Raw genomic sequence first — 11,230 nt, 5'->3', positions numbered from 1 at the left:
AGTAAAAAAAATAGCAATACTAGACAACATTAAAAACCATCAGAAGACAATTCCATTATATTGTCCTAAAAAAAAATATTAAAGTGATGGGTGTTGACCTGGCAGGGGGTGGGGAGGGGCTGGCGCTCCAAGGGCATGCTGATTGGTCGGAACAGTATTCTAGATCGCTGGGAGCGAAGTTGGACCCGAGGGGCCGTAGAGGAGGTAGAGGAGGAGAGGTTGATGCTGGGACGGCCAAACACAAGGGTAGACCTCTGCACCTATGGGACAGAATAGACAGAGAATTAGCTTCCTTGCTGATTCCTAACTCTTGACACTTTAGCAATGATGTTGAACCTGTTGATGTTGCTACGATGATTAATATGCACTGTCCCTGTCAAATACATTTCATAACTAACTGACTATCTCACTCAGAAACAAACCTTGGGAGCACCAGCAGTAGCAGAGCCAACGCCGTTGAGTCTCTCCAGGGCTGTTAACTCTCTGTCTGGTCCTGTCCTGTCTGGTCCTGTCCTTCCTGTCTTCACCTCATCCAGGATATGAGAGGATGGGATGACCGACGAGTGTCTCTTGCAGACTTTGGTGCTCTGCTTGGAAACAAGCAAAAGGGTTAGGAACGACAAAGACCCACAACAAAGCCAAACAGTCAATTGATTCTTATCAAGGTGGTCAATCGTTAAATACAACCTTACCCGCACAGTACAACCTTACCCGCACCGTACAACCTTACCCGCACCCGTACAACCTTACCCGCACCCTTACAACCTTACCCGCACCCGTACAACCTTACCCGCCCCGTACAACCTTACCCGCCCCGTACAACCTTACCCGCCCAGTACAACCTTACCCGCACCCGTACAACCTTACCCGCTCCGTACAACCTTACCCGCTCCGTACAACCTTACCCGCCCGTACAACCTTACCCGCCCCGTACAACCTTACCCGCCCGTACAACCTTACCCGCACAGTACAACCTTACCCGCCCCGTACAACCTTACCCGCACCCGTACAACCTTACCCGCTCCGTACAACCTTACCCGCTCCGTACAACCTTACCCGCCCCGTACAACCTTACCCGCTCCGTACAACCTTACCCGCCCCGTACAACCTTACCCGCACAGTACAACCTTACCTGCACCGTACAACCTTACCCGCCCAGTACAACCTTACCCGCCCAGTACAATTGCCACCTTTGATTAATATAATAAATAACCCCTAAAGTGATGTGTGTTTCCTCAGACTCCAGTTCATCTCCTCTGCAATGGGTCTGACTTTGCAGAAATGATTGAATCATTCAAGACACTTGGACCTCCTCACCTCCTTGATGTCGAGCAGGGAGGTGGAGTGACGGCTGAGTCTCTGCTCCTCCTGAAGGCTGAGTCGGGTGGAGGTCTGGTCCGCCGTGGAGGTGTTGGTGGGTGAGGAGGAAGAGGAGACGGTGCTGGCAAAGTCAAAGATCATCTTGAAGTGACGTACCAGCAACTCCACCATCAGTGCCTGGGAGGATAAAAGTCATCAGTAAATAAAGGAGCAAAAAACTAAGGTGATCATTTTGATTTGTAAAGGTCACAGGCAACAAATTTAATTTATATAGCGCTTTTCATTACAAGAGTTATTGATAGGTCATAGACTGGATAACGAAATGATAAGTCTCCAGGTACACACCTGGTAGGGTTAGTCTCCAGGTACACACCTGGTAAGGGTTAGTCTCCAGGTACACACCTGGTAAGGGTTAGTCTCCAGGTACACACCTGGTAAGGGTTAGTCTCCAGGTACACACCTGGTAAGGGTTAGTCTCCAGGTACACACCTGGTAAGGGTTAGTCTCCAGGTACACACCTGGTAAGGGTTAGTCTCCAGGTACACACCTGGTAAGGGTTAGTCTCCAGGTACACACCTGGTAAGGGTTAGTCTCCAGGAAGACACCTGGTAAGGGTTAGTTTACAGGAGCTCACCTGGTAAGGGTTAGTTTACAGGAGCTCACCTGGTAAGGGTTAGTTTACAGGAGCTCACCTGGTAAGGGTTAGTTTACAGGAGCTCACCTGGTAAGGGTTAGTTTACAGGAGCTCACCTGGTAAGGCTTAGTTTACAGGAGCTCACCTGGTAAGGGTTAGTTTACAGGAGCTCACCTGGTAAGGGTTAGTTTACAGGAGCTCACCTGGTAAGGCTTAGTTTACAGGAGCTCACCTGGTAAGGGTTAGTTTACAGGAGCTCACCTGGTAAGGGTTAGTTTACAGGAACTCACCTGGTAAAGGTTAGTTTACAGGAGCTCGCCTGGTAAGGGTTAGTTTACAGGAGCTCACCTGGTAGGGTTAGTCTCCAGGTACACACCTGGTAAGGGTTAGTTTACAGGAGCTCACCTGGTAAGGGTTAGTTTACAGGAGCTCACCTGGTAGGGTTAGTTTACAGGAGCTCACCTGGTAGGGTTAGTTTACAGGAGCTCACCTGGTAAGGGTTAGTTTACAGGAGCTCACCTGGTAGGGTTAGTTTACAGGAGCTCACCTGGTAAGGGTTAGTTTACAGGAGCTCACCTGGTAAGGGTTAGTTTACAGGAACTCACCTGGTAAAGGTTAGTTTACAGGAGCTCACCTGGTAAGGGTTAGTTTACAGGAGCTCACCTGGTAGGGTTAGTTTACAGGAGCTCACCTGGTAGGGTTAGTCTCCAGGTACACACCTGGTAGGGTTAGTTTACAGGAGCTCACCTGGTAAGGGTTAGTTTACAGGAGCTCACCTGGTAAGGGTTAGTTTACAGGAGCTCACCTGGTAGGGTTAGTCTCCAGGTACACACCTGGTAAGGGTTAGTTTACAGGAGCTCACCTGGTAGGGTTAGTTTACAGGAGCTCACCTGGTAAGGGTAATCAACCAGAGAAGACAGGGAAACCTCTGCATCAGTCTGTCGTGGTTTGACCAGCGTAGGGCCGAAAATAATGCCCAGGTTACTGGCTGTCATCTTGTTTTCCTCCGCCTGCTCTGTCACTCTGAGAGAAGAGGTACATATTAATACAATATTAACAGATTAAGAATAATAAATATATAAAATAATATTTACAGATGAAGGATATGATTTCCTAATATCTGTCTCTGGGGGAGGGGAGAGATTGGTGTCGACTATATACAGTCAGAAAGGGATACTGCTTGATGTATTCCACGTTACAGCCGTTTCCTTACCAATCTACATACTGGGATAGTGCTCTACAAAAAAAAAATATTTAAGCTCTGTCAAGTTGTATTGTTGATAATTTCTTGACAGCCATTTTCAGGTATTGCCATAGATATTCAAGCCAATTTAAGTCAAAACTGTAACTAGGCCACTCGAGAAACATTCAACATCGTCTTGGTAAGCAACTCCAGTGTATATTTGGCCTTGTGTTTTAGGTTATTGTCCTGCTGAAAAGGTGAATTCATCTCCCAGTGTCTGGTGGAAAGCAGACTGAACCAGGATTTCCTCTAGGATTTTGCCTGTGGGTTTGAGTAAATTATAGATCTTTCCAATGTCTTGTATAAAATTGTTTAGTCCTTCATGATGACAAGCATACCCATAACATGATGCAGCCACCACTATGCTTGAAAATATGAAGAGTGGTACTCAGTGATGTGTTTTGTTGGATTCACCCCCAACACTTTGTAAAGTTAATTTCTTTGACACATTTTTTGCAATTTCACTTTAGTGTCTGATTGCAAACAGGATGCATGTTTTAGAATATTTTCATTCTGCACAGGCTTCCTTTTCACTCTGTCAATTAGGTTAGTATTGTGGAGTAACTACAATGTTGTTGATCCATCCTCAGTTTTCTCCTATCACAGCCATTAAACTCTGTAACTGTTTTAAAGTCACCATTGGCCTCATGGTTAAATCCCTGAGCAGTTTCCTTCCTCACCTGTGTTGAATCTGTGTTCGAAATTCATTGCTCGACTGAGGGACCTTACAGATAATTGTATGTGTGGGGTACAGAAATTATGGATTTACTGAGTGACTTGACAATCAATTCAAATTCTGAGCGAATCCCACCACTATGGGGGGCGTGGCTCCAAATCGAGCTGGAAAAGTGTTTTATGGCAGGAACACCTGGCCCCAGAGTTTCTAAACCACTGAGGTAGCAGGAACACCTGGCCCAGAGTTTCTAAACTACTGAGGTAGCAGGAACACCTGGCCCCAGAGTTTCTAAACTACTAAACTACTGAGGTAGCAGGAACACCTGGCCCAGAGTTTCTAAACTACTGAGGTAGCAGGAACACCTGGCCCCAGAGTTTCTAAACTACTGAGGTAGCAGGAACACCTGGCCCCAGAGTTTCTAAACTACTAAACTACTGAGGTAGCAGGAACACCTGGCCCAGAGTTTCTAAACTACTGAGGTAGCAGGAACACCTGGCCCCAGAGTTTCTAAACTACTAAACTACTGAGGTAGCAGGAACACCTGGCCCAGAGTTTCTAAACTACTAAACTACTGAGGTAGCAGGAACACCTGGCCCAGAGTTTCTAAACCACTGAGGTAGCAGGAACACCTGGCCCCAGAGTTTCTAAACTACTGAGGTAGCAGGAACACCTGGCCCCTGCTACCTGGCCCCAGAGTTTCTAAACCACTGAGGTAGCAGGAACACCTGGCCCCAGAGTTTCTAAACTACTAAACTACTGAGGTAGCAGGAACACCTGGCCCAGAGTTTCTAAATCACTGAGGTAGCAGGAACACCTGGCCCCAGAGTTTCTAAACTACTGAGGTAGCAGGAACACCTGGCCCAGAGTTTCTAAACTACTGAGGTAGCAGGAACACCTGGCCCCAGAGTTTCTAAACTACTAAACTACTGAGGTAGCAGGAACACCTGGCCCAGAGTTTCTAAATCACTGAGGTAGCAGGAACACCTGGCCCCAGAGTTTCTAAACTACTAAACTACTGAGGTAGCAGGAACACCTGGCCCAGAGTTTCTAAACCACTGAGGTAGCAGGAACACCTGGCCCCAGAGTTTCTAAACCCCTGAGGTAGCAGGAACACCTGGCCCCAGAGTTTCTAAACTACTGAGGTAGCAGGACACCTGGCCCCAGAGTTTCTAAACCACTGAACCACTGAGGTAGCAGGAGCACCTGGCCCCAGAGTTTCTAAACTACTGAGGTAGCAGGAACACCTGGCCCCAGAGTTTCTAAACTACTGAGGTAGCAGGAACACCTGGCCCCAGAGTTTCTAAACTACTGAGGTAGCAGGAACACCTGGCCCCAGAGTTTCTAAACCACTGAGGTAGCAGGAACACCTGGCCCCAGAGTTTCTAAACTACTGAGGTAGCAGGAACACCTGGCCCCAGAGTTTCTAAACCACTGAAGTAGCAGGAACACCTGGCCCCAGAGTTTCTAAACCCCTGAGGTAGCAGGAACACCTGGCCCCAGAGTTTCTAAACTACTAAACCATCTTCGATATCACCGTTCATACTAATAGTTAGTCAGCGTAACTCTTGCTAGTCGTCCTGTAACCCGATGTACACCGTCTTCAAATAGAAAAAGGTAAGACATGCCATCGAAGGCAGAATGATGTCGTGGTTGTGCAGAACACTATCCCAATAAAAAGTGCAAGCTCTGTCTTTTCAGCACCAATGGCAACGATTCAGAACGCTACGACTACTGTAAAGAACTGGAGGAGCGAGTTGGACCCATCTCTGTGGGAGATGGCTTGCCACTGGCAGTTTGTGAAAAAGTTTTGGACTCTACCACAAACGCAGCTGTGAATTGGGGAGAATAGGAAGTTTATTATCGAGAAAGAAAATATTCATATTGCACGAGCTAACCGAGTTGCACACAAACACAAAACCATACTGGCCCCTGGATGCAGCACACTAAAGGGGAGGTTCTAAGGGTTGTCCTAGATAGTGATGGACAGAGCGATCAGCCAATTAAAACTATACTGGCCTCTGGATGCAGCACACTAAGGGGGAAGTTCTAAGGGTTGAGCTCGATATTGATGGACAGAGAGAGATCAGCCAATTAAAACCATCGGTTGTTTTATCCACTCCTGCCATTGGCTCCCAGTCGAGTCCCGTTCGACAGAGGCTGGTGGGCGAGATTATGGCTATTAAGGCAATCTCCATTTTGAAGTAGCCCATTTTTATTTTCCTACAACTTCTATGAGTTGGTAAACAAACCTGAAAGGGTGCACACTGCCACCTAGAGGGTGTTGTCTGAACAGGTATAAAGCCAAGGTTAGTGATTTACTGCCATCTACAGTTATGGAAAGTTTTCTCACCAGTATATTTCATTGGCTGATCCCTCCTGATGACCTGGATGGAATTATGTGATCCTTCCTTAACCCATAAGAAGTCCCACCCAGTTGACTACTTCAAAATGGTGAAAGTCTTCAATGGTGCTGCCCATGCTAAAACTGGCTTTGGGCACTAGAGTCCTCTATATATCTCTATGGTTCCAGCAGGCACGTCTTGTCTGCACAAGTTCCTGCAGTCAGTCAGAACAGGGCATAGATATATATTGAGATTACAACATTGTATCTGTGCCATTATGACAACACCACTGAGACTACCTTTACAAATAAGTACATTTCCTTATTTTTATGTTTGAAAAAGTCTAAAACTAATATCGGTGACATACTGTCGCCTGCAGTGCTGGAGGACTAAATCAAATCTTGTGTCATTAATTTATTGTAGCCACTAGATGGCGGTGATATAGCTTAAAGACATTTACAAACTAGGCTTCAACCAACTTGAAGAAGACAATGTTCTCTGATCATTGGCTGATCACTCCCAACCCATAGGAAACCCCCACTACTTTAAAAATGGTGGAAGCCCTCAATAGCAAAAACGGGTTATTTCCATATAATGATCTCTTATACATCTCTAATGGAACAGGGAAGAGAGTCACTGCCTTATCCAGTGACGTCACGGCCTTATCAGCTTGCTACCCTAGCGTCAACATCCCAGGCAGACACAAACTAGTAGCTAGCTAGCTAGAGGGAGAACGCAGAAGTTATTTCTAATTAGGTACATTTTGCAAGTGACTAGTTTACATCATCTACCTTCACTAAAACCACTGCAAAAGGTTTTGCATCGGGAAATGTCCAAGAGAATCCGACATCTTCCCCAAAACACATAAATTACTCAGAACCTCCCATGCAGAAGCTACTTTCTGCCTCTAACACAACAACTGAAATTAAATTATAGAACAAAATGAAATAGGAATATTTTTATCAAAAATAAAAATAAAACTAGTAAATCAAGTCGGAAAACTAACAAACTAAAACTTGGAATAAAAAACAAAAACAATTAGAAATACAAACAAATATAAAAACACAAAACTACAATAACCTTGGTTTGGTGTGTGTGTGCCTTTGTGCATGCATTTCTACCCATATCTTACCTGTGTAGGTGAGCTATGAAGAAAGGCTTCTGTAGTGTGTAGGTGAGCTATGAGGAAAGGCTTCTGTAGTGTGTAGGTGAGCTATGAGGAAAGGCTTCTGTAGTGTGTAGGTGAGCTATGAGGAAAGGCTTCTGTAGTGTGTAGGTGAGCTATGAGGAAAGGCTTCTGTAGTGTGTAGGTGAGCTATGAGGAAAGGCTTCTGTAGTGTGTAGGTGAGCTATGAGGAAAGGCTTCTGTAGTGTGTAGGTGAGCTCTGAGGAAAGGCTTCTGTAGTGTGTAGGTGAGCTCTGAGGAAAGGCTTCTGTAGTGTGTAGGTGTCCGTGTATATACCCATCTTTTACCTGTGTAGGTGTGCGACGAGGAAGCGTAGGGTCTTGTAGTTTGCAGGAGGTAGCTGTCGTAACAGGTCTCTAATCTTAAAGATGACTCGATTGAGTTTGATACTGGGCTGGTCTCCTCCAGGCTGGCTGGTTTTCAGGGGAGGCTGCTCTCCCTCTACCCCAGGCTGGGTGCCTCCTGGTCGGGGTTGTTCTCCCCCTGGCCGCCCCTGGTCCTGGAGGGCCCTGGCTGCAGCCTTCTCTTCGATGATCACCCTCTGGCTCTCCTTGGCCAATCCGATGAAGTCATTATAGTAACGGTACAGGATCAGCGGCTCTGGTAACTACAGAAGATATAAAATCAATCAAGTAATCAATCAATATCTTTGGGAAATGTGTTGTACATTATTATATTAGAATGATTTAGCGGTGTAAAACAAGGATGCTCTTTATCCCCATTTGAATTTAGACTGTCCCACCTGTCTCAGGTAGAGTTTGAGCACGTTGCCGATGTCGTGGGGTGAGAGGTCAGAGAGCTCAACCAGGTCCTTGCCGTTCTCAAACGCCTGACACAGCTTCTCCACACGAGACTTAGCCCCGTTCACACGGTAGATTCCCTGGACAAGAACACACAATATACCAGCTCATCAACATCACAGCCATGACAGACACCGTCAGGCACATATACCCTGGCCAGATACCATCACGCATACCCTGGCCAGATACCATCACGCATACCCTGGCCAGATACCATCACGTATACCCTGGCCAGATACCATCACGCATACCCTGGCCAGATACCATCACGCATACCCTGGCCAGATACCATCACGCATACCCTGGCCAGATACCATCACATATACCCTGGACAGATACCATCACATATACCCTGGCCAGATACCATCACGCATACCCTGGCCAGATACCATCACGCATACCCTGGCCAGATACCATCACAAATACCATCACATATACCCTGGCCAGATACCATCACATATACCCTTGCCAGATACCATCACAAATACCATCACATATACCCTGGCCAGATACCATCACATATACCCTGGCCAGATACCATCACAGATACCATCACATATACCCTGGCCAGATACCATCACAGATACCATCACATATACCCTGGCCAGATACCATCACGCATACCCTGGCAAGATACCATCACATATACCCTGGACAGATATCCTGGCCAGATACCATCACGCATACCCTGGCCAGATACCATCACGCATACCCTGGCCAGATACCATCACATATACCCTGGCCAGATACCATCACATATACCATCACGCATACCCTGGCCAGATACCATCACGCATACCCTGGACAGATACCATCACATATACCCTGGCCAGATACCATCACGCATACCCTGGCCAGATACCATCACGCATACCCTGGCCAGATACCATCACAAATACCATCACATATACCCTGGCCAGATACCATCACGCATACCCTGGCCAGATACCATCACAAATACCATCACATATACCCTGGCAAGATACCATCAGATATACCCTGGCCAGATACCATCACAGATACCATCACATATACCCTGGCCAGATACCATCACAGATACCATCACATATACCCTGGCCAGATACCATCACGCATACCCTGGCAAGATACCATCACACATACCCTGGACAGATATCCTGGCCAGATACCATCACACATACCCTGGCCAGATACCATCACATATACCCTGGAAAGATACCATCACATATACCCTGGACAGATACCATCACATATACCCTGGACAGATATCCTGGACAGATACCATCACAGATACCCTGGACAGATACCCTGGCCAGATACCATCACACATACCCTGGACAGATATCCTGGCCAGATACCATCACATATACCCTGGAAAGATACCATCACATATACCCTGGACAGATACCATCACATATACCCTGGACAGATACCATCACATATACCCTGGACAGATAGTCATTGCTCTAACATAGTGTTTCTTAATCCTGGTCCTGGGGACGTAAAGGGTTCACATTTTAGTTGTTGACCGAGAAACTACACACACCTGATTCAAAATCATCAAATATGTTTGACGAGTTGATTAGTGGAATCGTTAGTGTATTGCTCGGGCAACAACTAAAATGTGAACCCCTTTTATGGTCCCCAGGACCAGGATGAAGAAACAGCTGCTATTGCAGATGCCCATTATGAAGGAAGATGTCCTGAGCGCTAGCTAACTTCCCTACATTATTTTAACACACATTTAGAAATCAAAGTTACACCGCAGGCTGTTTTTTCTCTGTCTCTCTGTCTGTCTCTCTCTCTCTCTCTCTCTCTCTCTCTCTCTCTCTCTCTCTCTCTCTCTCTCTCTCTCTCTCTCTCTCTCTCTCTCTCTCTCTCTCTCTCTCTCTCTCTCTCTCTCTCTCTCTCTCTCTCTCTCTCTCTCTCTCTCTCTCTCTCTCTCTCTCTCTCTCTCTCTCTCTCTCTCTCTCTCTCTCTCTCTCTCTCTCTCTCTCTCTCTCTCTCTCTCTCTCTCTCTCTCTCTCTCTCGTTTTTACCTTGAGGTTGGAGTGCTCTGCCCTCGATCTCAGAGGTACACTTCCTGATGATGAAGGGGATTCCGTCTGGGCTGTTCTTAGCTGCCTGGGTAAAGTCTATCCCAAACAGATGTAATCTTCCCTGCAGCTTCTTATGACCACACTGGATGGCCAGAGTCTCCAGACACTTCTTATGACAGGCCAGGGAGCACTGGGACAGGAGACGGGGAGAGACATGGGGAAGGTGACTGGTACAAACCACACTTTGGAGCATAGATTATTTATATCTTCTACTTTGAACCCCAGTAGCCCCCCCCCTAGCAGCCCTAGCCAGTAGCCCCCCCCCAGCAGCCCTAGCCAGTAGCCCCCCCTAGCAGCCCCAGCCAGTAGCCCCCCTAGCAGCCCCAGCCACTAGTCCCCCTAGCAGCCCTAGCCAGTAGCCCCCCAGCAGCCCTAGCCAGTAGCCCCCCCAGCAGCCCTAGCCAGTAGCCCCCCAGCAGCCCTAGCCAGTAGCCCCCCAGCAGCCCTAGCCAGTAGCCCCCCCAGCAGCCCCAGCCACTAGTCCCCCCAGCAGCCCTAGCCAGTAGCCCCCCCAGCAGCCCTAGCCAGTAGCCCCCCCAGCAGCCCTAGCCAGTAGCCCCCCTAGCAGCCCCAGCCACTAGTCCCCCCTAGAAGCCCTAGCCAGTAGCCCCCCAGCAGCCCTAGCCAGTAGCCCCCCAGCAGCCCTAGCCAGTAGCCCCCCCTAGCAGCCCTAGCCAGTAGCCCGTCCTAGCAGCCCCAGCCACTAGTCCCCCCTAGCAGCCCTAGCCACTAGTCCCCCCTAGCAGCTCTAGCCAGTAGCCCCCCTAGCAGCCCCAGCCACTAGTCCCCCTAGCAGCCCTAGCCACTAGTCCCCCCTAGCAGCCCTAGCCAGTAGCCCCCCCAGCAGCCCTAGCCAGTAGCCCCCCAGCAGCCCTAGCCAGTAGCCCCCCTAGCAGCCCTAGCCAGTAGCCCCCCCTAGCAGCCCCAGCCACTAGTCCCCCCTAGCAGCCC

The 11,230-nt window shown here is 48.0% G+C and overlaps 1 protein-coding gene across 1 annotated transcript in view; it reads right to left on the bottom strand.

Annotated features, from left to right (window-relative positions):
* The window catches only part of LOC106596853 (rho GTPase-activating protein 29), a 60,636-nt gene that overhangs the window by 3,522 nt on the left and 45,884 nt on the right, over positions 1-11,230 (bottom strand). Inside the window, exons 17-23 of the mRNA XM_045714450.1 lie at positions 10,228-10,409; positions 8,144-8,288; positions 7,689-8,008; positions 2,845-2,977; positions 1,318-1,497; positions 423-590; positions 99-260 (exon numbers count right to left, since the gene is read on the bottom strand). Coding sequence (XP_045570406.1) covers positions 99-260; positions 423-590; positions 1,318-1,497; positions 2,845-2,977; positions 7,689-8,008; positions 8,144-8,288; positions 10,228-10,409 — 1,290 coding nt within the window. The remainder of the gene's footprint in view (positions 1-98; positions 261-422; positions 591-1,317; positions 1,498-2,844; positions 2,978-7,688; positions 8,009-8,143; positions 8,289-10,227; positions 10,410-11,230) is intronic.

The sequence above is a fragment of the Salmo salar genome, chromosome ssa03, assembly GCF_905237065.1.
Source record: "Salmo salar chromosome ssa03, Ssal_v3.1, whole genome shotgun sequence".
Lineage (NCBI taxonomy): Eukaryota > Metazoa > Chordata > Actinopteri > Salmoniformes > Salmonidae > Salmo > Salmo salar.
Note: the sequence above shows the minus strand (reverse complement) of the source record. Positions and strands in the feature narration are given on the sequence as shown.